The sequence below is a fragment of the Trachymyrmex cornetzi genome, unplaced genomic scaffold, assembly GCF_001594075.2.
Source record: "Trachymyrmex cornetzi isolate Tcor2-1 unplaced genomic scaffold, Tcor1.1 scaffold147, whole genome shotgun sequence".
Classification (NCBI taxonomy): Eukaryota; Metazoa; Arthropoda; class Insecta; order Hymenoptera; family Formicidae; genus Trachymyrmex; species Trachymyrmex cornetzi.
The window spans coordinates 4,815,506-4,843,043 of record NW_017296059.1 but is presented as its reverse complement, the minus strand read 5'-3'; the positions used below and the strand labels follow the sequence as shown (position 1 = coordinate 4,843,043).

Sequence of the window (27,538 nt, the reverse complement as noted above, 5' to 3'; positions counted from 1 at the left end):
ATTTGCCTATATTTGTACTTACATTATTTCAACAAATATTAGACTTAAATGACGAGTCTATTACAATTCCAATTTTGCAAATATTAAGCTTGAAATTACGACTTTTAATTATAAACATTTATAAAAATTACAAAACACTTTATAAACATTAGGGTGCGCAAGAAGTGATACATTTATTATTATATAGAAGTTACAGTGCGAACTAGAATAAGATAATTTCCAGAGGTTTATCATGCGATAAAAACCTCGTCCTTTCCGGTTATCACAGAAATAACTAACAGAAATACGCTAAAAGAATATATTTTTTAAACGATTAAAATATAAGATTTAATAAAAGAAGGGGTATTTATAGTTGTGTAAGCTGCGCCTTCTTAATATTATCGCTGTACACGCGGCATGTTCTTCCATGTTCGTGAGAATGAAATGCTATTCAATAAACATTGAATATACATTCGCACTTCGTATATGTTTCTTATGTCGTTCAAATGTCCCGCCTGACGGCGATATGTTGGCGCACGACGCGACGATGACGCAATCGTGCGCAATCGCGAGAGACTTGCGCTGACTTGCGCAAGCATGCGCAAGGTGTAAGGCGAAGGCGACGAAATGGTCAGTACGCATTGTGTATACTGTATCGTTCGTGAACTCCAGCGAATTCTTGTCCCATCCACCGATTTTTTGCCGTTGTCCTTCGATCTCTTCTCACGATGGCGAATGAGACTTGTTCGTCTGGCGAAGTCATGACTGAGGCCGCGAAAACGGTAAATCAGCTCTACAAGATCCACAATCAGGATGACTTCAGCCGGATCACCAAAGGAATCAAGGTTGCACGGTGCATGCAATCACCGTCGTCTTACGGTGAGCTCAGAGCTGTGAACCTGGTTTTGTGAATATTTAACAAGACACAGGAATGCGAGAAACGTATGTTTATTTACTTTCTGCTGAGATCAGACTAGTGCTCCGCCTTTAGAGCGAGACAGAGACGAATGTTCGGATTGGGAACAGAAGGGTGTAGTTAGGAAGGATAGCTCACATATGTGACGTTTGTCAAGGCACCAAGGACACTGAGCAAATTCATGTTCTAGCTAGAGAAGCGTAACTTTCTCTTGAAACAATTTCGCTAAGAGTAGATATTATTTAATAATAATTAAATAAATAAAATGTTTATTGAGTACTGTACTATATGTTGTATGCACCTATTTTTATGTTGTCAATTGTCAATAGGAAAAAATTGCGTAAATATTTGTGCTTATTTAAAGTATCAGATTGTATGACCGTTTTTGTCGTATCTCTTTTGTAAGAGATAATAATAAAAAGATCATACAATCTGATGTCATATATTTGTAGATGCTATCTTGAAACAATTACGCTTATCAGTTTAAAGGCTTGGGATGCAGAGTGAAGAAAATAATATGCATAGCTTAAAATGTTTATGTCTCGATTGTTTAAATTTTATTTAAAATTATTAAAACACGTAGTTTGAGAATATTATGATTTAATATCATTTAACGTGTTGTTATAATAAGATTGATATAATGAGGTTATTTGTTTCACATTAATATTCTATTTCCTAAAATTTACAGTTATATTAAAAATACGTAATACAATAACATTGCTATATGTCGAGTCTAAAAATTACCAGTGAAAACTTTGGCCCGTATTCAGAACGCACTTTTATCGATAAAAGCGCATTTTTATCTCTGAAATTCTATAATATACGTGACGTAAAGTATAGTATGTTAGCGTGCTAACATTGTTGTAAGCGCGTTCTGAATACGGGCCTATGAGTTCATGTCTATAATCAGTTGGATATGATATTAATCAGGAAATTAATGACATTGGATCTCTTTGGGCCATTACAAAGATAAAACTTAATTGTATGAATTGAGGGAAGTTGAATATCATTTTTTGATGAGATTATTCTAAAAAAATAGCAAACTCGTTTTTAATTTTTTAATATGCATGAGAGAAATAGGAAATAGCTAACGGTTTAGTAATAGCGTATTCGATTTACTGACTCGACCCGACTCCGAGTCAATAGTCTGTTCTGTTTAGCTGTAAAAGAAGAGCTAAAGTGTGTAAGAAATGCAGCTAAAAAGAACAGACTATTGACTCAGAGTCGGGTCGAGTAAGTAACCGAATACGCTATAAGATTTCACATGTGGAGTTCACTTCTGCTTTGCAGTACCTGACAGCGAGCAGATAATATGCGAGCTGGTGGTATCCGATTCTTTGTGTTGTTCTTATTGTAATACCGAATTTGAGGACAAGGTGCAACAGAGACTCCACTACAAGCTGGATTGGCACCGTTACAATCTGAAGCAACATCTGAATGGTTTGAAGTCAATTAGTGAGGACAATTTCAATAAGTTGGCCGGCGAAGGTACAGTCTGAGATGAAGTACACGGCGAGCTTTAAGACGGTGCAAAAACAGTTAGGCATGTGGGAATTTTATAGGCGACATGTCTAGCTTGTCTGGTAGCGAGGTAGAGTCCGAGAACGATGATGATGCTGGTACTTCGGAGACTGGGGCTTCATCTAATGAGCAAATCAAGAACGAGTCGTCAAATAAGACTGGACTTGGCAGGTCTAGAAAGATGTCAGAAAGACGCGGGAAGGCAATCGAGTCAGACATTTCGGATACGGAGTACAACGAGGAAATGTCCAAGGAGCGGAAGCTGCAGGTTGTCGCAAGTCGTCACACCAAGGTGTTTTTCGAAAACGATGATGGCAATATATTTAGTATCTACCGGTGTTTGCTGCATCATAAAAAGGTGTGTTTGTTATCGTTAGCAAGATTGTCGTCAATTAAAGTGATGCAAACTTATGCACTATTATTCATTAATCTTCTTTTCAGCTGAACTTGTTGTACTGTTCATTTTTTCTCTTTTTTTCCAACGCAACGTAGAGAAAAAAAGAGGAAAGATAAACGCTGCAAAAAGTTTAACTAAAAAGAACAAGTCTACTGTTACGTATGCTTGGAAGATATATGCTTGCACACGAAGTATCATTTTGATTACTTTGTTAGAGTCGCTTGGCGTGCTCTGTACTTGCCAGATCGGGAGATATGCAATTACGTTTTAGGACATTCCCGAAAAAGACACCGAGATGATCGCTCAGGCACTGGACAGCGGCAGAAAGTCCAAATGGACGGTCATCATGGTCGGTGGTGGACACTTCGCCGCGGCAGTATTTCAGGGTACGCACTACTCTTAAGAATATTTTGATGATGTGCACAATTATTATATCCACTTGTCTTGGTGTATCGCAGATGGTGAGCCTATCGTGCACAAGACCTTTCATTCTTATACCGTGCGAGCAAAACAAGGCTTCGCACAAAATTCTCGTACAAATGGTAATCACGCGAAAAGCGCTGGTGCCAGTTTGCGAAGATATAATGAAGCATCGCTTATTCAGGTAAATTCTGTTTAGACATCTCGCTAGAGACTAATGAGTTATTTAATAGCCAATTAAACTGACAAGTTGCAAGCTGATGTAACGATTCTAGCATGTACAAGAGATATTGGAGTCATGGTCAATGCACATCAACAATTCAGCAGCTATTTTGTACCGAGCGGTCGGTCCACACAATCGTACGGTGCTCTTTGGTGGCAAGAATCCACCCTTAGATAAGAACGATTTTAGAATAAGACCACTGCCATTCCCTACTCGAAGAGCAACGTTTAGAGAAGTTAAGAGGGTATACGATATTTTGAGCACCATGGAGATTTATGGTAAATAATAATAATAATAATAATAGAATAGTTCACAATCTCAATTTAATTTATATTCAATTTGTATCGAACAATTCATTTTTGTCATATCTTAGGCTCTGCAGCGGATTTCACGGACTGTTTCCCCAACTCTCCGCGACAGCCCGTACGGAAGAAGGTCTCGAAACCGGAAATCATGAGCGAGATACCTGAGGGAGAAGTTGCTACGGAGTACAATTCTAATGCTGGTAATATTAGTAGTCCGCAGGATAACGTTAAGACACCTGCGCAGTCTACTCCAGAGAAGCAACATCGGAATTCTCGTCCGCACATAGATAGAGCGAAGCCGAGGAAAAGTCCGAATCGGCCACTGCCAGGTTCATATCATTAATTTGAAATATGAGTAATTAAGATTCTCCACTTTTTTAATTAGGATCCTCCACCAGACATGCTGTGATTATTATTAAAAATAATATTTGCATAAAATTATGTTTATATTATTTCCATATATATTTGAATGTTAGATTAAAAAGAAAAATTTACTATTTTACAGATATAATTGTTAAATTAGCTCAATCGTCCTCTGAGTCCGAAATGGATCCAAATTTTCCAATGGACGTTCCTTTAATTGAAGAAAATTTTGAGGTGTCATTTACAAATTTACAAGCGTTTCAAGATACTGTGCCGAGATACATGAAAAACAAGAAAGCTCATCGACAGAAAAAGAAAGTCAAGAAGGACAGTAAGTCTCACTTTTTTAAATAAGTACAGTAGAACTCTGTTTATCAGAGCATATGCTGGAAGATAAGTTTCGAGTGTTCAGGTAATAGAGAGAACTCACTAGTTCTTTCCTCTGTAGTACCTACTTATTAGTTTCAATAATTTTGGAGCTGACATTCAGAGATGACTGAAGTTGAACATGTTAAACTTTTATTATCCGAACTACACATCCGTAATTCGGATAATAAGAGCTCAACTAAAAGTATATTTGGAACTAAGCACGAATTTGTTCATATAAGTGGAGTGCAGATAAACAAAGTTTTTCTATATCAAAATTGTAATCTTTTTTCAAAAACTTGAGAAAAAGTTTACAGTTTAAATCAAATAATATAAAGATTTTTATGTTGAAATTAAGAGAAAGTGCATTAATACATATTTTCATTTTAACGTATTATATTATTTTCAGATCAGATGAACAATGAAGTGCTGTCGGACGCTAAGATCAAATTATGGACTGCCTGTAAACGGGGCGATAACGATCTGTTATCATCGGTTATTGATACCTTGTTAGCCAAAATTAAGGAGTGCGAAGAGGAGCAAAACAAGAAAGATGTCACAGACAGTTGCGTTATGTCCAACAATACTCTCGTGAGCACGAATGACGTGGCGAAATTAGTTAACGATACCAATGAGGATGGCAATACAATGCTGCATTTGGCAGCACTCGGTGGACATTGTGAGCAAGTGTGGTGCGTACATATTATTATTATTATTAAATAAATTTTATATTTATAACGAAATCTTGAGTAATGTAATTTAATTTATTGATAGGTTGCTGCTGGAAATCGGATCTGACCCTTGCAATAAAAATAAAAAACTGCAGACACCGTATGCTGCTGCAAACGATAAGAAAACTAGAAATACGTTTAGAAGATTTATGGAAGCTAACCCGGACAAGTTCAATTATCAAAAAGTATTGTTAACAACAGAACGTTACATTAATATATCTATTTAAAAAATAGTTTTTATACATTTTTACATATGTATTTTGATGCTTAACAGTCTCAAATACCTGGGCCGCTCTCTGATGAGATAGAACAAGCAGAAACGGAAAAGAAAAGACAGCAGCGGAAGTTGAAACGCTTTAAGGAGAAAGTTAAGAGGAAGGAATTCGAATTGAAGAAGCAGGAGGAAAACGAGAAGCAGAAATTCCTTAATCTCAGCGATAAAGAAAAGGTTAAGCATGTTATACGAACTATTGAAAGTGTATTTTGTTAATAGTTTAAATTGTGTTCTTTCATTGACCGTTTATCTGATTTGTTCTTTCTCTTCGTCTTGTAGAGAGCTTTGATCGTACAGAACCGGATGTTGAGTGAAGGATACACTGTGGTGTCGCGATGCTTCCAATGCGCCATCGATATGACTGACAAGGTGCCTTTCGAGTATAACGCCAATCGTTTCTGCTCAATGCCATGTCTCAAAGAGCACCGTCTTCACAATAAATATGTTATCTGATGGTGCATTATGTCTAGCTAGGAAAACTTTTATGCCAATTACTCATTTGCAATCGTGATTACGAGAGGCTGCATTTACAGTCAAATTACAGTCAACCCCAGATAGCATACGAACGTTCTATAAATATTTATTAAGAATATTTGTACATTCTGTAGATGTATTAAAATATTAATAGTATGTTCATAGTATATTCTAATGCTACAACTGTTCTATGACCATATATAAAATATTTTACACAATGTTCTACATATTTTCATATATGTCTGCCTAATCTTATGCACATAATAAGGTTCCCAGAGAACATTAAAACATCTTAAAGACATCCGAAAATCATACTTTAAGACATCTTAAATAATCTCCTGAGTAGTTATCACAATCATATTGAAATTGTGACGTTAGAAACGAGAAATGACACGTTAATTTTTGTTGTGTAAATAAAACGACGAAAAAAAATAACGAGATCGCGTTAAAACATTTGTAAAAATGGACGAAAACTGTGCTTATTTCCCCTGATAGTAAATAATCGTAAAAAATGATAAAAGGTATGTGTAAGTGAAAATAGGCTACGCATTGAATAAAAGTATTTCATCATTTACGAATCTAAATTGTTTTTATTTACAAATGGCATGTGATAAAAATTAACGTGTCATTTCTGATGTCATGATTTCAATGTGGCTGTGATGACTACTTAGGAGCCTTAAAGTCATATTTTAAGACATCTTAAAATGATCATAAAGATGTCTTATGACCCACTTTGTCTTTAGGGAGTTTTTCAAACGCTCTATATTTAGACGTTTTAAATCATGACTCACGTCTTTTAGATATCTTATAAAAGACATTTGCGATCTCCTTTAGACGTCTCTAGACGTTATAATGTTTTCTGAGAAATAATTTATTTAGGCCTTGCAGCAACATTATTTTTACTTTCTTTTTTTAATGCCGTGAGAAAGAGTTCAGTTAATGCCGAGAAATAGAGTTTTAAACCTCGCTTAAAATCAAAGTAACATTGATACAATCTTAGACATAAATTTTAGAATTTTAGATTATATTAGCCGTGTCGATATTTACACTGCCATTTACTTACCACCTTTCCGTACCACATCAAAATTTCTCAGGGGGTAATTAGATAATATTATTAACATATTCTCCAATGCCTGACTCTTGGAGACAATTGGCACTAGTTTGGTAACTCTGGCGGAAACTGTATCAGCTATGGTGCACCAGCTTTGTTGGATCAGGCCCAGACATATATAAAAATACTTAGAACTCTTTTACTCGAAATAAAGTTTTGAAATGCGGCCCAGAGGAACATTCTATGAATGTTCTTTTTATTATGAATATTAATTTAATTAAATGAATATTCTATATACCATATGTGTAGGATTTTCGATTAAAATATTCTGTACATGTGTATTTTATAAGAATATTTTATAGAACATTTTGTGCTATTTGGGATTGTACATAAGTACCGAATTCTACGGCTTGTAGAATTTGTCTTGTAATAATTTCACTATAGAAAGGAATTTTGATGATATCATTGTGTTTTTCTTTGGAATATTCTTTTATAATAAAGCATGATGATTTTCAGAAACTTATGAAGAACGCGAGCATTTCTTGATTTTAATAAAGTCAAAGAAACTGGACCATAAGAAAATTATGACATATAAAGAATTTTGATATGTAAATAGCGATGTAAAGAGATGAATGATATGATCGAAGGATTTAAAGAATTCTTTCGGGCTATAACAATGGATTATATATTTCGATCTATATATAATCGGATGTACACAGAGGGCACGTTTTTTACAAGGTATAATGTATTACTCTATGCATATTTCGACTAATATTTGACATCTTTACTCGTGTATTAAATGCCATACATATAGTATATAGGAGTAAAATGACATACTGCTAAAAGAAATAATAACTACTCAACGTTCACATATACATTTGCGTTCGAAATATTCGCGGAAAGATTACGCATGTATACATACAGGATGCTTAAGTATAATTTATTTCTAATGTTTTTCTTGAAACTGAGAGAAAGATATTGCCAAGAAATTAGAAAAAATAATATCAAATAAGAAAAGTTAACATTTCAATAGATTATGGCCAGTATTCATAATTGATTCTTATAGGTATTTAAGACTGTCTTAAGTATAATCTTAAGATGTCATGAACCAATAAAATGGTATTAGCATCTTGAGTCATTACTTAAGATGGTCTTGAAATAAAAATGGACTATGAATGCCGGCCTATGAGTATATTATATAAATATATAAGAAAACTCGAGACTTAACATATTAAAATAATTTTTTCTATACAATAATTTTCTGGCTAATTTGTAAATGATGTGCGACAAACAGAATTAACGAAAAGTAAATCAGATTAAATTAGAAACTTTAAGATATTAATGAAATCGTTTAAAGAAGTTAGAGTTTTATAGATCGCCAATTAATATTTAATTATTAATTTAGAAATAATAAAACAGCATAATTATTCGGATAAAAAAATCATTAATATCAGAAGAATATTCTATTTTTCTATTAATTATTAATAAAATCTGCAGAGATGATTTTATCAAAGGCACCCTATACATATCCGATTGATCGTAAAATCGTATTAATGACTAGTATCATCAAAAACGAACATTCGCTTGCGCGTATTGTATATTATCCTAAAAAATTGATTTCACGATTAACAATACGACGTAATCCCGGAGATTCGGCACGGTTTTTGCAAGCGAAGAATATCTCCGATGAGAAATGAAAAGTACGTTGAAGAACATCAAATGATTTCACAGATTCAACTGTAACGATGCAACAGTCGACATCCAGCAGTATATTATAACTCTCCATTGATGTATGTACAAGGTGACTGTCTTTACACTTACTCCCTACAAGCTTGATAAAAATAGTGCACAAAATACACATTTTGTGCAGAACGATCGAACGGTCTTACGCGATTGTTTGGAAATTCGATTGGAACGGACGTGGATCGAAAACCCGAGGTCTAACTTTGACGAGGAATGAGAAGAAAATTTTTCGGCATCGCGAGTTTCTTCGATCGCCCTATATATATCTTTCCTGGCTTCCTTCTTGAACATTCGAGATATGTACAAAGCAAAAATTATTTCGGAATCGAGAAAGTTGTGAAGCATAGATCTGAGTATCATTTAGGCTGAACGCATGCGGAGTATCGCGTGTATCGTGGTCCTCTCTGTTCGTGCAAAAATAGGTGTTCTGCACTCGATTTTTTACTGGTTCCGATCCCGTCGGGAAACGACGAAACGTCGAGTGCAGTTCATTTAAGTACAAAATATCTTTGTTCGAGATTTTTGTTCGAGATCATCTTTTATGTTTTCTTTGTATCGATTTTCCTCGTGTCTGCCTTGATCGCGGTGTACAGTCTGATTTATACTACTCTCGTTTCACTGATTTGAGATACATGCAGTGTACATATAGTCTCTCTTCAGTGTCTAACATAGCAGTGTAAATTTAAACTTGAAAATTTTCATCGTACAACAATTTTACACAACGATAATATTTTGATTCAAGATTTCTCATTAAGATTTCGCACTCTCATTTATATGGAAATTCATATTGAAATTTTCAAATCGAAAATTTAAGAGTCTGTAAAATAATAATGGAGGATTTTTCTTCTAGAATTTTTGTTTGAATTTTTGTTGAGTATATTTGTTGAATAATTAATTATTCAAACAAATTGATATTAAATGACGATATTTAATTAGTCGTACTAATTGATGTATCTGTGAAAATGATAATGGCCAATGTATTAATCTTGTGGTGACCGAAACGTCTGCTTAAAATTATAAAACCTGAATCAGTTTAATCGTTCCGATCATTTTCATTATTAATGTAAATTTTTACAACGACGTAAACTGCTATTGAAATTTTTTTAAGTAGTAAAAAGTCTGTATGTAATACATTTTCCGCTTTTTCCGAGATTGGCTAATCAAAATAATTGAATTCTCTTCGTTTCTTCAGAATCTAAATCGTAAAGCTTAGCAACAGCAATCAAAGCGATCTTATGAACCAGATTCATCTCGTGGCGATGATATGTGACATCACTTCTAATCGTTTAGATCGATGTGGAATCGTCCGTATCGGTGTCGTCACCGTAGAGACCCCTGCCATCGGTTTTCGTCCACGAGGTCGCGGTAGTTTCTACGCCAACCTCGTACCTATTCTGCTGTTGGGCATTGTTGGATGGCACGATCCTTACGTAGGTCTCCCTCACGCCCTTCTGCTCCGTAATGTCCTTAGTCCTCTCCTCGCAGCTGGCGGACTTGGAGCGGACCTTCTCCTCTGGCTTCTTCGCCATCGTCTCGATCGACTCCAGCGAGCTCTTTCTGCGGCTGCTCCTGCGATTTGACCTGACGATCTGATTGCCAGTGGCAGAGGGCTTTCTGCCCACCTTCGGAGAATTCTCGTTCTCCAGATACTTCCGAATCCACTTGGGCGTCTCACTCGAGTATGCCTGTGCCTTCTTCGCGTACTTGCCGGGTGTGCTCGGCAAGATCATCGGTATCTCTGTCTCGATCACCGTCGTGATCACCTGCTCGTTCTCGTCGAAATTGCTCTCCAGGAATTTGCGCTTTGGCGTGCCGCCCACGCTTAGCTTGCCGAGCGTCGAGACGCTGCCGCTCTCGTCGCTACCGGGCGTCTCGTACGTGTACGAATAATGCCGCTGGATGTGCTTCGGCTCTTTTTCCTGTTGTTGCTGACCCTGTTCCTTGTCTTCCTGCTCCTTGCTCTCGCTCGTCTCCTGGTTCCGTCTATTCTCTTCTTTCTCGATTCTCTTCAGCTTCTCGAGCGCGTCGTCGATCGAGTATCGCGGTGATTTCCTGCCGGTGGTGCTAAACTCTGGCAACTTTACCGGTGATAACAGTGATTGCCTCAAGTTGCCGGCGATACTGTGCCGTTGTCGGACAGGTGGATCCAGCAGCCGGCGTAAGCTTGAGTTTCTGATTTCCGGCACCGACATTCTCTCCCGCATCGGAATCGGCGGTGGTTTACCACCGCGCCCGGTCTTCCCGAATGGAATGATTTCTGATTTGGGTGGCGACGGTGACTTTGACGGTTTTCTGCCCGTGAATGGGAAATCCGGCGCGAGGAATCGTCTCTCACCGGGTGGAAAGATCGGGGACGTGCTCGCGACAATAACGCTCTGCAGACCTTCGCAGGTAGGACTCTTCAGTCTGTCAGACGTCAACCCCATGAGCTCCTCGGTCTTCATTTGTTGATGCTCGAAAATCGGCGAACTGGCGATTGGTAACAACCGCGATTTACAGCTGTCTTGACTGTCTAGACTGAAACGCTGCTTCGTCAGCTGACTATCCAGGCTGAAGCGTTGCTTGGGCGTGCCGGCTATCAGTCGCAGGTCGTTCTGCGTCTCCAACTCCGGTATTGAGAATCGATCGCGATTGAACTTCACCTGCGCAGCATTGCCGCCCAGATCTTTGATATTTCGATACTTAGCTCCGATGTCCAGCTGCGAGAGACGATCGCGCTGACTTACCTGCAGGATGGCAGGCCCGAATCTCTTATGTTTAAGAGGAAAAGGTGGTGGCGAGGATGAATGCATTCCGATACCGCTGCTGAGACACGGTTGGGATAGTCGCTGTTGCGTCCGACCAGGATAGTAGTCGCCGGTGACGAGAGTGGGCTGCGACAATCGCTCGCGCTTATCATGTCGCAAGGCAAACCGACGGATGTCCGGCTGCGAAAGTCGTGACGAGCTTCGCTCCATCGTCAGACTGCCACGGGGGCTTCCGCTGCCACCCAGGGCATGCACGTTTGGTGTCGATAGCCTCTCTTCCTCGTTGATACTGTTATCGCCCGAAGTGGCACGTAGACTTGTGTAGGATAGACGGCCTCCACCGCTGCCGCGGTGCATGCTGAAGTTGAACGAATTGATGCCGCTCAGGCTGGAGTTGAGGGTCGGCTGCGACATGCGGATGCGACGGTCTGGCGAACCGCCCGATCGCCGATCGTACGAGATCAGCAGGGTCGGTAGATTTGGCTGCGAGTAACGACTGCGTTGACTCGCGGGCGAGTAACTCGGTGGACAGGGGGTGGTTGAACGGGTGCATTCGTAGGTGCCCGAGTCCTGGGATTCGATGCTCGACTGTGACTGCGGTGGTATCTTGACGGGAGTGATATGCAGATTCGGATGAGATAACCGGTTCTTGCGCCCCTGGCCCGGTCGCTTCAGATGGTCGATCAGATTCGGCTGGGACAGCCGGACGATGCATGGATTCGGGCGTCGGTTCAGGTACCAAAGGTCCCGGCGGGAGTATGGCTCGCATCAGAGGGTACCTTCCTCACGCAGGCGCCGCATGAAGACCGGTCGTACATCCTCGAAGAATGACGGCAGGTCGAGCTCGGCGGCGCGTGCGATACCACCGTTCTTGCACTCCAACCAGTACGTGTCCATGAGACCCTTGCCCTGAGGAAAGAGCGATCAAAATGAAACACGTGCTAAAAGAGATTATCCAAAAATTAACGATGAAGAAAAAATAAATTATCCATTAATTGGAATTCTTAATGAGAAAAGGAGTCGACGGATTGAAGAAAAGTCAATACATCATAATAATTGATTTATATCAAGAATTAAAAATCAAAGAAGTTAAGGTTTTAGAATAAAATTCAAAATCATACAGGAAATCTATAAAAGCCAACGCTGTTACCTTACAGAAATGTAATATTGGTCAATTTATTACTAAAAGATAGTAATTGATACTTATATTTATTAGAGTATTAAAAATACTGAACAACAATGCTCTTAATACTTAAAATAAGTAATTATTATATCTTTCAATATTGGCCGGTATTAGATTTCTGTAAAAGAGTATTCGTGCGTAAATTATTATGCGCATTTACAATAATATATACATTAATCAATTAAATGCATATATGATTGTCGTCATGATGCATTTTATTGACTAATGCATATTATTGTAAATATACACAATAATTTACGCACAAATAACTGCGTTGGATCTTATATATTTTCCTTTGTTATAAATAAATAATTAAAATATACCTTTACATCGACAAGGCCTCGGTGTTCGATCTTGAAACCGCCCACCGCGTCAAGAGCTTTTTTCATCTCTAAGCTGATGTGAATTCGCAGAGCTTTAATGAAACGGCAAAAAGAATTAATCAATATATTGAAATATGGAAAGAATAAATACATTAAGTGGAAGATACGCTGAAATCGATGTGAAGAAAATGAAAAATGCGATTTCCATTGATAGTTAATTTTAGTTATTTATACCTTCGCCAGTCGATTCCATGCGACTTGCGGTGTTTACGGTGTCGCCAAAGAGGCAGTAACGAGGCATCTTGCTGCCAACGATACCGGCCACGACAGGTCCAGTATGGGCTCCGCTTCTTATTTGCAGCCGTTCGCCGGGACGTTTGGGCACCTGGAATACGGACGAAGCCGCCAGCAGGTCTAACGCCATTGTGGCAATCTCAGACACATGCTTATCACCTGAGAAAGATACAAAATCGCGAGTGAAGAGATGTATTAAGTGAAGAACGAAATCCGAAAAAAACAACAAACACTGAAGTGTAGAATGCAAGAAATTTAGTTAGTAAGATGTTAGTAATTAGTCTACAAATTGCTGGCAAATTTGATCAAAAATTTCAACAAATTATCATCAATGGCCACATATTAAGTTTCATATGTTTTGCCGAAAACTTACTGATATAATTTTCAGGAAATTGTCGGCAAAAATTAAGCAAAGGTCTGATCTTACCGTCAATTTGCTGTCAAATGTCAGCAAGCTTGTACGATTTTGTCGACAATTTGTTCTCAGTAAAATATAACAGAATTTGTATCAAATTTGGTGTCTTTTTGTCGATAAAATTTGTAGCAAGCATTTGACAAAATTTATTTTCAACAGATTTGATTGACTGGGAAGAAAACATTTATGTTTTATTCATTCAGAAACTAAGGAATATGTGCACGAAGAATCTGGGAAAAGGAAGTGCTCGTCACTGTTCCGACATCGCATGCTTCAAGACAATATGTGGAGCTGGGGGATGTTTCGTACTTTTACCATTTCTAACGGGCAGACCAGAAGCGACCATGTAAGAGTCCCCGATAGTCTCTACCTTGTAGACATCATAGCACTCGATGCGAGCATCGAACAACTTGTAGATCGAATTGAGGAACGTCACCACCTGAAAGGAACGCGGATACTCATTACTGTCTTCCACCGATTTCCTATGAAAATAGGAAACTAAGGCCGATGTTCACGAGACTATCTTAAATAATATCTTAAAATAGTAAAACGGCTCTGATTGGCTTATGACATCCTAAGACGTGATCTTAAATATAAGAACTGACTATGAATTGCATACTAAATCTAACTAAATTTAATTGCAGATAAAATTAAAGAAATGATACAAGCATCGAAGACAAACAATGAAAGTAATGATATATAAAATGAAAATGATACATATTAATATATATATATATATATATATAATGAAACGAGATGATACGATGAGATGAGAGTGATAGGATGATAGACGATCAGTTGCGTTCGATTCGGCATAATTCTTGCGTGTCCAGTGGGAATTTGTGTGGTATGCGTGCAATTTCATCACCGCGGCAATGAACAGGAGCATTGCACGATGGAACTTTCGCGTAATTTGGAAACTCGGGATCGATCAGTAATTTCCCATTGGAACAGAAATGAATGAGGACGCACCTCGAGGGGCGTGTTCTCCGCGGCGATCTCCGTAAAACCGACTATGTCGCTGAAGTAGACGGTCACCGCTTCGTAATACTCTGCCGGTACCTGACGGACGAAAAAATTTATGAATCCACTGATCGAGGCAGACAAATGTATTACAGGTAACAAAAAAATGTATTATTCCTCACGATCAATCATTTAGAAAAAGTGACTCGGGACAAAAGTTTAAATTGAAAGAGCATTTAATGATACTGCTGAGTTTGAGAGAGAGAGAGAGAGAATTAAAAAAATTTTTATTTCAAAAATTTATTTGCCCAAAGAATACGATATTTTCGAGAAAATTAAAATTCTATATTAATTTGGATTGACCTGCTGAGTTTGCTTGAGTTGTTGGGCAACGCTGGGTGGAAGCATTTGGAAGAGCAATGTGTCGCTCTTCCTCTTTTCGCATTTGAGCTCACGTGCCTTCTGAGCTAAATTTGCGGCGTACATCTGTAATTAGTAAATCAAACGTATTATAATAAACGGTTTAAGATTTTTAGTAGTGTTACAAAAGCAAAGATAATCTTTAAGATTAATAATACATATAAAAAATTGTTTTTATTATGGGAAAATTAAAAAATAATCAGAACTTTAAAGATGAAACTGATTATATATTTTAAGATGGAAAGAAATGGATTACTCTAATAATGCGAAAAAAGATTTTATTCTTATAGAAAATGTGCGTATTTTTCGCAAAGAACTAACCATTAATAACAATTGACATCTTAATATTGGTTATTAATTTCTTCTGTAAATAGAACGAAAGCTATACGAGCGATAAAAATGTTTTTGTTCAAAGACTGAAACTTCTCTCATCGCGACCTAGACTTCAACAATTGGTTTTCCATTGAGACGTCACTCACGCGACGCTCGACGTTTATTTGTCGACGACCTCGAGAGCTTGGAATCGAATTATAGGATTCGTCGCGATGCAAAGTAATTAACGCGCGGTCGCGAAAATTTCTCATGGCTTTTCTCGTGGATTCTGCATCCAAGCAAAGTTAACGTTGTCATACGATCAGTCGAAAAGAACCGTGTTGTCGCTAACTAGAATCCAATTTAGATGAATAGTAATAAAAAGAACCATTAAATCTTTTTACTTGTCCTTACACAGTGAATAAAGAAGACATCAGTGTTATGAAGAAGTAATTTTACTTATCGATAACTGTGCGCAACCCCTTCCGCGTTGTCTCTCATTAGAGTTGAAATTTATTTCTTATTATTATTATTTTTTTTTTTAAATATAGAGAGTCCGTTTTAAAATCATTATATTCTTACACAGTAAAAAGTATTTTATATTTGTGTTAAAATCGGTCCGCTCAAATACTTTTTAAAACTTTGTGTTAAATTTTTAATATATCCGAATGTTAATTTAATATATGATCGTTATTTGCATATTTTGTGTGTTAAATTAATATTATATATTTCTTAGTAAAAATGATACAGTTTATAAGTAAGTAAACAAACAACATAAAATAATATATTTTCAAACATAAATTCTAAGATAAATGAATAAAATACATAATTTAACATACTATAAGTATTAATTTTACTGAAAAAATATGCTTTTGTGGTTTGCTTACAAATTATGTTAATACATGTTACATTTTAGTGTTAATTTTTTTATATATTTGTATTACTTTCTAATAGATCTTGTGTTAAATTAACATAAAAATTTGAGTGGATGTTTGTAACATAAATATAACATAAATTTTCCAACTGTGTAGATCGAGAAGGACAATTCTATTTGATTTTTATCTTAGGTAATTCAGAAATTATTGCTCACGGATATTTTAAGACATGTACTCTTGAAATAGCTAGTTTAATAAAAGAAAAAGTAGATTCTAAATTTTGGCAAAAAATCCGGGATGAAAATTAAAGTCTGCGTTACGTCCTGTATACAAATCACTGCAAGCGCCACGTATGAAAGAGTCACATGTATAAGCATGAAAGGAAATCAAATCGACGGCTTTGAATCGTCGAGTGCGAACCTGAATGGTGGCGACAGCATTGCGCATCAGTATGATGATGATGGGGGATACCACCAGGACCAGAACGACGATAGCGATCCCTGCGACTTCCTTGTTGCTCGCGTCTTGTAATGTCGAATTGACGTAATCCCTGACAAAAATAGCATCGCACGATGGTCAACGTACTTTGTACTCTCTTTGTAGATAATATAATATAAAAATAATTAAAAATTATAACAAAACACTAACAATAAATGTTGTAAAACACCGACGAGTACAACCTATTCGGTATCAAATGACTGATGTGAGTTTTTTACTACATTTTATTGAGATAGAAATAAAATGTTGAAAAATTCTACTTTGTTGACAGGAACTCTTTGACTGATTTGACATATTGCAACCTATTACACTTTAACCTATTAAAATTAAAATCTAGAGATTTAGCAAAATCGTTTTTGATTGAAATATAAGAGTTATGTCCATTTCTACTAATGTAGATTAACTTTAATCTCAGTTCAACTTACTTTTCATCTTTTTTTTATTCTTAAAACTAGAAAAAGATAAAGAGTTAGTTGAACTGAGATTAAAGTTAAACTGCATTAGTAGAAACAGACATTAGCAGAATTACTAAATTTTACTGACGATTGACAGAAACAAAAAATTGAGAAAATTTGTTATTAGAACGTTGATTTAGTATACTGTAATATATTAAAGCCCAATTAAATAAATTTATTCATCTGTGACTAATTGTTAGATAGTCTTCGTCTTCGAAATAAATCATGATTAATCGTGCGTTGAGTAATTTGTAAGAAGAGAGGCTTCGCGCGCGCGCGCGCTTGGAAATTATCCCATTTCGCCGAACAAGAGATCGATATTTTCCTAATAATGGTAGCAATTAGCGAATATCCGATGTCTGACATAGATAGATTCGGATGGGTCTTCCGTTTCATGAGTCTTGTTAAGAGGGGGGTCGAGACAAAGGGACAATTCCATTATGAAGATTCGCTACCTTATCATGTGACGCAATTCCCGCTGCAGCTTACGCAGTTCGTCGATGTAAGTGGCCATTGAATCGAAGTAAGCGATTGCGTCGTCCACGCTCGACTCCCTCCTTTGATTTCGTAGGATCTCGTTCCGTCTGAGGAGTGAATGCAAAACGTTTGTCCTGTCCGCCCACTCTTATGCCATAATTTATCATCAGCCTGTTACGCTGTCGACGCTCATAAAGGCGCCTTCACGAAATACTTCCTCTAAATTATCAAATTACCGGGTAATCTACATTTTCTCACGAGAATACAGAGAATAATTTATAAATACGCTCATGTAAAGTGTATGTTCAATTTTTCAAAATTGTAATTAAAGTACGACGTATCCGTCTTTCATCTTTTAATCATCGTGCATCGAATATCCTCGTATAAAAATTTTACTAAAAGATCTAACATTTTACTAGATACAAATTTGAAAATATATTTGATAAATTTTGTTGAACCATCAAAGTCAAATTGGTTGCTAGAATATCAAAACAATCATCATTTTTTACTTTTTGAATTTCCAACAAAATTATTTTCAAATCTGTAACCAGCAAAATTTGGCCTCGTTCATATCTTTCGGCAAAGTCGTGCCAAAGTACCAAGAATAAATTCTGTTTTCTTATTATATCGCAATATATTCGAGCAATTTTCTTCCCTTCGTCTAGATATATTACGAAAGATATGAACGAGATCAGTAACTTTTTTTTCATATGAAACTTTTCCGCGTGATACCGATCACGGGACGCGGAGGTGAAGCGCGAGAGACGTTTTACCTTGCCTTGATCTTGTCGTACTCGGGCATGGTGCGCGTGAGCTCGCTGTAAAACTTCCTCAAGGAGGGCACATATGTCAGGGCAGCGTTCAGAAGGTCACGGCCCAGTGCTTCGTGGCGAACGTAATTGATGTAGTTGTCACCGAAAAGGAGACCTCGGCCGAAGTAATTGATTCCCTCCACCGAGGCTATACCGAGGCTCTCGATGCTCCGCAGGAGATTCTTGAAGGCTATTAGATACCTGAAATGGAAAAGTCTCGTGTATTCGTACGGATTTTTCTACCAGGAGATCCAGAATTAGGCGGTAACACAGAGTCTTGCATAATATATAACGCATAATGTATAAGAAAATGAATCAATCAAAGTCCTTCATGTCCTTCCTTTTCCTTGAAAAGACTCTGATTTGTTGATTTTCTTATGTTTTATGCGTTATGCAATGATCTGTGCTCCAACTTTTATTGTCTCCGTTCCCCAATCTTTCAGAAGGATATTACGATAATAATATGCGTTACCTCCACACCCCGCTGTTATCCGTCTCCTTGATCTGATTAGTCAAGTGGTCCAGCATAGCGGCGTTCACGCTCGTGTACCACGCCATCACCTCAGAAATACTGCTCTCTTCTGAACTTATCTTTTGCCTACGGGAAACAAATAAACTTTGCGTTCAACTCAGTTGTCGCTTGCATCAGCTATCTCTCAAATGTATATAAAATGTAATTGAAAGAGAATGAAAGAATTGCTAACATAAGGTAAACGCGAACGATATTATTGTAATATATTAGTCATAACATCTCGTTTCTCGCATCTAATGATAGTCTGATATACGATTATATACTGGAAAAAGAGTCTGGTGCATTAATTAAAATTGCATTAATTAAAATTCTGATTGAAAATAGACAAATCAGAATTTTCTAGTTGAATCTATTATTATTTTATTTAAGAATAATCAAAATTTTGAATGATCAGAATCTTCTGGTTCATTCATTATCAATTAGAAATTTTTCTCAGTGTAATGCCACATTATCACGTGACCATAAAAACGCTGTTTAAAATAAATATTAGTACATGTTTTCGATCAGCAGAGGAGAGAGAGATTTTAATTTTGGGGAGAATGTGAGCGGGAGAACGAACACTAAGAGAAAAGAAAATCGATAATTATTTATAATTATAAAAATTATAAAAATTTTTATTTAAAAGATATATTGGTTTAAAAAATTAACAAATATTCGTTTGCATTATTTAACTTTGTTCTTGTTTATTTAACTTTGTTCTTGTTTATTTAACTTTTCTCTTAGATATTTGCAATTCTCCAGTTTCTGCTATATATGTAAAAAGATAATCTTTAAATATTGATCTCATTGTGGAGACAAGTTATTACTAACGTAGTGTGCAATACGAATATAATTGCATCGTGCATCGCACACGGAACTCAGACAGCCATCTACGTTCTGACAACGTTAGAACGATATTGCAAACGTACGTTGAATACATCAAGATATTCGAGACGCGTCTGTGATGTACAGAATATTTCTTCAGAATCTACTATGTCCGCGGTTTCTCATCTCGTAGACTTTCGCAGGAAGTTCCTAGTGATATACCATAGTTATTCTGAGATGTATGAGTATGTCTTCAATACGTCTCCAGTACGTCTTTATAGTATCTGCGTGTATCATAGTGATGTCTCTGGTATGTCATGTATGCATGCACATACGCACGTACATATACACAACCTCGCGCACATGCTTGCGTATACAGTGCTGAACTAAAATTGGTACACGATTGCTATTACGAAATAGTATTTTCGGAGAATTAAATCTTTGAAAATACTTTTATTTTATAATAGCATCCTCTGTGTCAATACTTTGGTCCAGTACTTTTGTATATTAGATTTAAAGTTAGGTTAGATTAATGAACATGTTAGAAACTGTAAGCTTATTAGAACTACGGCGTTACATTTTGCCGCGCGGCAGGCGTTTCCACGTCTAGTGTGGAGGAACCATAAGTCGGCACCACTTTCCGGCATAAATATTCAAATAAGAACAGCACCTGAACCAAGGTGCGTCCGCCACGGATAAGTACGGTTCTTCACGACTTTCAATCACAAAACTGTGTTAGCAGCATTTTAAAACATTACTCAAGATGATCGTAAAATAAAAGAACTATGAATGTCGGCCTAAATAATGCGATGATTTTTTTAGAGATAATATTACGCAAAAGTAAGAATTTCGAGTTTCGGCACAGATTTCGATCCGACAGGACAGCTTATATATATATATACATGAGAGAAAACGTAAGAATATTTAGAGACGTTATGGATATGTTCGATATAATAACGATATATTTAGTACCAAAATTGAAGTTTAGTTACTATATTTAATACATCTTGACAATATACAAAAAATGATATTTTACTGAGATGTTACATTAACGTTTCCAGTTTCTTTCGATATAATCACAGTACATTCAGTATAAAAACAGAATATTAGCATGATGTCATGTGCTGTCTGGGAATGATCTGATTGATCACAGTCTCATCTTACAAGGTCTGAATATAACACTCGAAAGTATAATATTTGAAGTTTGACATTCGTCGAGTTGTTTCCTTCCCTACAACTCCTTTTCAGAGAATTTTTATATTATTGCGAATTATATTCAAAAGTAAAAGGAAGACATGGCAACACTGTACATAGAATCATACGTTTTTAACGAACGACGAGCAATCTTTACTTATACCTTGATTTCAATATTTATCGCGACGCCTTTTTGCTTGTCACCTTCATCTGGAGATGATTTCGCCCCCGTCCGAGAGGTGACGATCTAAAAAAAGACCGCGTGCGATCCTTCGGACAGGTGTGAGCCGCCTTGGACGATTTGCACGTGGCGGGATGTCGGTCGATAATGGCATCGGCGGGGTAGACCTTCGCATTTGTTACAAGGGGTTTGATCGGCGTGTAACGTTGCACGTCGACGAGGCGAGATTTACTCGTGGACAGATGACGAGAGAAAGGAAAAGGGAGAAATATATAAACTGAAAGAGAGAGAAAGGAAGAGACAGTAAAGGGGGGGAGAGAGAGGGAGAGAGAGGCGTAGAAGAAGATATATGAAAAAGAGAGAAAGTCAGCAGGGGAGAGAGAGAAAGACAGGAGTCTAAAAATACTGTCTATTGCTCCAAATGGGCGTTCGCGCGCTCATGTGTGCCGACCTCTTCCATTCCTCATAAAGAGAATGTGAGAGAGAAAAAGAGCGAGAGAGGGAGAGGGAGGGAGGAAGGAGGGGGGGGGGGGGGGGGGGGGGGGGGAGAAGGGGGGGAGAGAAGTACGAAAGTAAGAGGAGCAATAGTACAGAAAGAAAGACAGATAGCTTTATTGTAAGAACAGAGAGGAGATAGACAGCTTTATTGCGTTCTTCTGAGATTGACTACTCCTGTGTGCAAAGGAAGATGCATAAGAATAATCGTAGCCCGAGCGTGACACGACAGAAGCGTACACGAGTAATAACGCAGCGAGTAGACGGTTAAACAAATTCAATTGTCGATATGCTCAATTGTAAAACGAGCGTGTTGAGAAGAAAGAGACGGAGAACCGAAGAGGAGCTGAAGAAGAAAGCGAGCGGATATTTGGCGAAAGGAGGAAAGACGAGACAGTGGGATAAAAAAAAGCTTTATACTTTATTGCGCACTCCGGAATAACATCTTCTAAAAGCATTGAGCAAAGGAACGTAAACCGCGAATGAGATAGTAACAAAAAGGAAACATAAATGAGATGACTGATGTATCGGCGATACTATCCTGACAGTGAATGGAGTGAGAAGTATGGAGTCTGCGAAACATAAAGGTGAGAAAATACTTTATCCGCGATGATTTTCGTAAGAATGTTAAAGATAGGAGTACGTAAAATAATAACGGAATTAATTAATAATAACGGAAGTATATAATTATAACAGACAAAGAAATCGATAAATCTGTGTATCTTTATATATCAGAATCAAAGATTCAAGAGAGAAAAAGAGAGAGAGAGAGAAAGAGAGAAAGGAAAAGAGAAATTAAATGCTCCCGTTATTGAACGAATGAATGCAGTATATCTTAGATGAAGGTCTCTCTTAACTGTCATAAGACAAAAATTCCATAAGCAGCGCGAAAATAAGAATGAAGTTTGTACGGAATCCGTTACGGCTTTCCGTATCGATCGGCTCGCAGAATCTCCGCCCTTTTCCCGCAGGCTTCACCGAGAAAACCGAAGGATTGTTAGTGTCTTGTTATCTATTGGTCGTATCGGGGAATAACACAAATGCGCCGTAACAGTTTTCCGTGTGCGTGGTTGTATATATGATAACCGCCGCGGGTCCTTCTGCTTTATTTCTGCTTCCGTTCCTCCCTATTCGATCCGCGAAGGTACATATTATTCCTCAATACCGATATGAAAATTTCTCTTATAAATAAGACCAGGGTTGTTAAAAAAAAAACGTTTTAAACGTGTTTTAAACAGTTTAAAACGTGCTTAATTGATGTTTTTAATATGTTTTAAATATAATATGTTTTTTTTATAGTACTGTTCAAAGCATATTTGAAGCATTAAAAACATATTCAAGAAGAAACATAATATGTTTTATTCTTAAAAAAAAACATTAGTCTTTACCAACCCTGAATAAGACACATATTATTTCTACTTAAGAAGATTCTAAAGTCGTCTATATTTTTTAACAATTATTTTTCAAATAAATATTATTTTATTTACCTTTACACACAGATCTAAAAAATTATTTTCCACAATTAAAGTATAAATGACATTGTAGTTCAAACTAGTCGATTTTATGCCAAAAACGAAAATTATAGTTTTTTTTTATCAGCTTCTGACATTCATATCATTTGCTTTTTGTAAAAGTTTTGTACTCATAAAACAATCTTGATTAGATTGGATTCTAGGGATGAATAAACATTGTTGAGTTCTTTAAATATACGTATGTGTATAGGTCTTACTGAATCGGTAAAACAGACTTTAGGATTCCCTTAGTGGTTTGCAAAGTATATCCTTAGGGCCTTAGCAGAAAGCTGATTTATAATCTTAAGACAATGTATTATAACTCAAGTCTTATATCTTTAGTAACCCACAAGAACTATCTTATGACTTATATGTCTTAAAGGTGTATAAATACGAAGTGTTTTTAAACATAAATCGTAAGACAGTTCTTACCCCGGATCTACAATAGGTGTTTTAAGCCTTAAGCCGTAAGAAATTGACCAATTACAGTCGAATCCGAGAAGAATAAGCGACTGTGATTCGCTCATTTCTTATGGCTTAAGGCTTAAAACCCTATTGTAGATCCGGACTTATGCGTTATTAAAGACATAATACTTAAATCATAAGACACTGTCTTAAGATTATAAATCAACGTTTCTGCTACGGGGGCCCTTACCCCGCAAACACAATACAGTAGTAAGCCTTAAATCTTAAGAAATTGATCAATCACAGTCAAATGTGAGAAGAATAATTAACTATAATTGGTCAATTCCTTAAGACTTAAGGTTTATTCTATTGTATTTGCGCGGGGTTAGCAAGAACTTGGCTTTTTATAATTTTCCCGCAACTTTATCTGCGAATAGCGGACTGGGCTTCATCGTTTTACGCCTGCTTTCTCACAATTATCTTCTCGAAAGGAGCTATAAATGCGCTAAATTTCGCTTAATGAAACCGACTGGCGATGAGGGATGCTCTAATTATTTCGAAAAATGTTTTCATCTCCGCATTGTGACCTTTCGCATTTCCTTTGGTAGACCGCGATGCTTGATAATGGTGTATTTCATATTTTCAATCGATCCGGTTGAGGTATTCACAATTACGCTACACAATAAAGCAAAATTGAAATTAAAGTTTTCGTCGCACAATTTCAAGGCATAAGTTACGATCGGCACATTGTTGTATCACTAGAAAAAGGAGAGACAAAGAAAGAGAAAGATAAATAGATGTTTATTATTATTATTTCAGGACAAGCCTCTAAGAACATAAATACAAAGGAAAAGTTTAAGAACAAAACTGTACAAATAATGAAAGTAATATAATACAAATAAAATACGAAAATAACTAAACATTGCAGAATTCCCGGAAAAAAAATGTTTTATATATAATTATACATATAAAATTATATTAAAAAATATATAATTTTATATAAATCTATATAAATGGACATATTTTATATATAATTGCATATAATTATATATAAACTTACGTATAAAATTATATAAAATTTTATATGATTTTATATAATTATATATACAATATTTTTTTGTGGTAAAGACGGACGCGAATGAGAAACCGCAATAAAATTAAAAAAAATAAAAATAAAAATATAAAAAAAATTAGTTTGTCTCGTGTCGCTGAAGATGATTGAAGAGTGTTCGTTTAAATGCGCTGAATGTTTTGGATTCCATGATGTTGATAGAAAGCGAGTTCCAATTCTAGTGCCAACGTAGTGAAAAGAGTGCTGGTAGGTAAAAGAAAAAGGGAGAAAGAGCGCGGGCGGTCTCGTACAAAATATTCTGTGTCTTCATACCCGTTGGCGACCGTATGCGCGCAATCAGCCTTTCCATATCGATACTTTATCGCTCTATCGATTTATCGAACGTACATGCCAGACTGAGGTTTGCACTCAGCATTTTCGCTCCGTCGGAATGAAAAACGAGCCTTTTATAAACATTCGACCACGACACATTGGAATCGGCAAATCGGCTCGATTTCAATGTGCCCGCATATGTAAAGTAGAACTCACTCAGCGAAGCAAAGTGAAAGAACGATCCGTCCTACAAAAAGAAAAAGAATAAAAACCAGAAAGAGACCATTATTTCTCTCGTTTGCGTAACGCGTTTCATAATTGACCAAAGAAAGTCCACGCGACGTAATTATTGTGTAATTAATCAAAGTTTCGGAGATTTAATTGGCGAGAGAAGACTTCTTTCTCGATCTTTATTATTACGAGCCTATAAAGCTGACAAGAATAAAATTTCGTAATAATGTTTGGCAATATATTTTCGATGTATTTCTAAAAAACATTCCCATTGACGTTGTAAAGATCGTCAGGGGAACTTGCATTCAATTTTGCGAGGTCCGCTCGGCCATGAAGACGCAGGAGGATGAGGGTTAAATATTTTTATCGTCGATCGATGCGACAAGTCGAATGCGACATGCCGGGGGACTATTATAAAAGTGTGTACGTCGCTCGCTCGTCTCCGCCACGCCTTTTGACCCTCCGCTACACATATAATTAGACGACAGGAGAAAAGGATTAATCGAGAGATGTGCACGAGGGCGTTTCCGATTAAATTGCCCTGTCGTTCAACGTCAAAATTACGTTAATTAAATCGTCGGGTACTATCGTCTGGTCAAAGCGACCGTAAAAGTGCGCCAGCCACGCGCGACGGAATTTTTTAATCTTAAATTGAGAAGTCAACGGACCAACAAATTGTTTAATTGAGAAACTTTTGTTCGTTGATTCTTCAACGCAAAAAGTAGGACAATAAAACTTAAGACACAACACCTTTGTGTTTTTTGTCAATAATTTTTTTTTTAATTTGAATGCGAAATTACGAATTAAACAATTTTTTAATTAAATCAATTGTATATTGATTTCTCTCTATTCGTTTTAATTGAAAAATTTTTGTGTTTTGATTCTTTCGAAAGACAGAAAAGAGATAAGACTTTAAACACAACTTTATGTTTTTTGTCGATGATTTCTGTTTTGAAATTTGAATAAGGAAGATTACAAATTAAACAATTTTCAATGTCAATATAAATTTCTCCATTCATTTTTTTTATATTAATGGCAAAATATATATGGATAATATTTAAATAATTTAATACAACTACTGGTTTTGTAATGACTTTTTCTCAATTTTAACTGTTCCAAAGATCCACCGACATTTTTGTCACATTTATGGTCGTTTAAATGCCACCGAAATATAAACTCAGACCGCCGAGAGATTTTCCGAGAATTTTTCATCGTCAAAAGACCCCACTCTTCAAACGTTAAAGCGAAACCTTTTGCCATACACCTCCGCAATCCCGAAAGCTCCAACATTTCGTTCGTCGATACAATCGCCGATATTTTCACGAAGAGATTGCTACTTGCACTATCAGCTGAAAACGCGATGTTACTTTATTCTAATTAAAGCCCTTAAGCTCCTAATTAAAAATAATGAATTTTTTCCTCGCCACACAATCTGCCGCTTCGACAACCTCGCCTCGTTAAAAGCTCGGATTTTTTTTTCTATTCTGTCAACGCTACTCTCATTCCACCTCTCTTCATGGGAAATAAAAGAAAGGGTTGTACCTTTTTGCGTAAAATATTGAAGCGGTCTCGCCGTCGGTTCGAAAGAAAAGTCGCTGTACTTGACGCAGCTGACATAAAAAATTCCGTATTTTCACATGTCGTCGTTTTCTTTTATATGAGGTCAATAGGAAAATGATATCTCGCTCGTTTCTCTATCGAGGAATGGACACTCGGTTTTCCTTTTCGCTCCGTCCTATTTCCACGTGAGAAAATACGACCGCGACGGTCTTGTCGTATCGCAATGCGCTATCTTACGTTCAAGATGTACCACTTGATATATCAATCCCTTTCTCATTCCGTCGCTACAGGGTGGTCTCTCCCTTTGCAACACGCGTCTAGTAATAACGACGAAATATCGCTTACCGATATGCCGCGTTCTATTATCGAATCGTGTCGCTATCTACGTCCAGAAATTTCAATACTTTTGTGTTTGTACATTATATAGAAAATAAAAGGCGTAAAACCAAAAAATTTCGAAGATCTTTTGCAGAGCCGATGCAGTATTGCGATAAATTTTAGAATTTACTACACTGTTGAATCTATAGTATCAAATTTAACTTAACATAAGCAATTTTCACTGCTCCTACTCAATTATATATTTTATACTAAAACAATGGTTATATTAGATATATTATACAGTGTCAATTTAACACCATATAGTGTCGAATCGACTCGATATAGTGTCAAATTTAATTATCGTTTTGATAAAAAATAACGATATA

General features: G+C 36.7%; 2 protein-coding genes across 3 annotated transcripts in view; one reads left to right on the top strand and one right to left on the bottom strand.

The window, feature by feature from the left end:
• Positions 1-603: 603 nt before the first annotated feature.
• Positions 604-22,992, top strand: LOC108757741 (ankyrin repeat and zinc finger domain-containing protein 1). Of its 2 annotated transcripts, XR_001939918.1 has the most exons (13): positions 604-858; positions 2,186-2,383; positions 2,458-2,774; positions 3,085-3,199; positions 3,272-3,417; positions 3,509-3,734; positions 3,830-4,090; positions 4,267-4,455; positions 4,900-5,182; positions 5,265-5,406; positions 5,496-5,669; positions 5,775-6,463; positions 22,982-22,992. XR_001939918.1 is itself a non-coding variant. In XM_018502275.1 (12 exons), exons 1-12 carry the CDS (start codon positions 708-710, stop codon positions 5,946-5,948), a joined length of 2,376 nt encoding a protein of 791 aa, XP_018357777.1. In that variant the 5' UTR covers positions 604-707; the 3' UTR covers positions 5,949-7,246. The 2 variants fall into 2 exon arrangements, 1 of the variants encoding a protein (XP_018357777.1); XM_018502275.1 differs by lacking the exon at positions 22,982-22,992 and having other exon boundaries at positions 5,775-7,246.
• Positions 9,639-27,538, bottom strand: part of LOC108757745 (uncharacterized) — a 33,480-nt gene continuing 15,580 nt past the window's right edge. The window contains exons 5-15 of the mRNA XM_018502281.1: positions 19,010-19,135; positions 18,499-18,738; positions 17,704-17,832; positions 16,716-16,845; positions 15,052-15,174; positions 14,698-14,787; positions 14,041-14,164; positions 13,251-13,469; positions 13,017-13,108; positions 12,293-12,419; positions 9,639-12,169 (exon numbers count right to left, since the gene is read on the bottom strand). Coding sequence (XP_018357783.1) covers positions 10,050-12,169; positions 12,293-12,419; positions 13,017-13,108; positions 13,251-13,469; positions 14,041-14,164; positions 14,698-14,787; positions 15,052-15,174; positions 16,716-16,845; positions 17,704-17,832; positions 18,499-18,738; positions 19,010-19,135 — 3,520 coding nt within the window. The 3' untranslated portion in view covers positions 9,639-10,049. The remainder of the gene's footprint in view (positions 12,170-12,292; positions 12,420-13,016; positions 13,109-13,250; positions 13,470-14,040; positions 14,165-14,697; positions 14,788-15,051; positions 15,175-16,715; positions 16,846-17,703; positions 17,833-18,498; positions 18,739-19,009; positions 19,136-27,538) is intronic.

What these genes read in the sequence shown, in the direction of transcription:
- LOC108757741 (XM_018502275.1), top strand. Translation starts at nt 708, where the DNA reads ATGGCGAATGAGACTTGTTCGTCTGGCGAAGTCATGACTGAGGCCGCG. An exon ending in GCAATCACCGTCGTCTTACG is followed by an intron (nt 859 to 2,185) that starts GTGAGCTCAGAG and finishes TCTGCTTTGCAG; the next exon opens with TACCTGACAGCGAGCAGATA. An exon ending in GGACATTGTGAGCAAGTGTG is followed by an intron (nt 5,183 to 5,264) that starts GTGCGTACATAT and finishes ATTTATTGATAG; the next exon opens with GTTGCTGCTGGAAATCGGAT.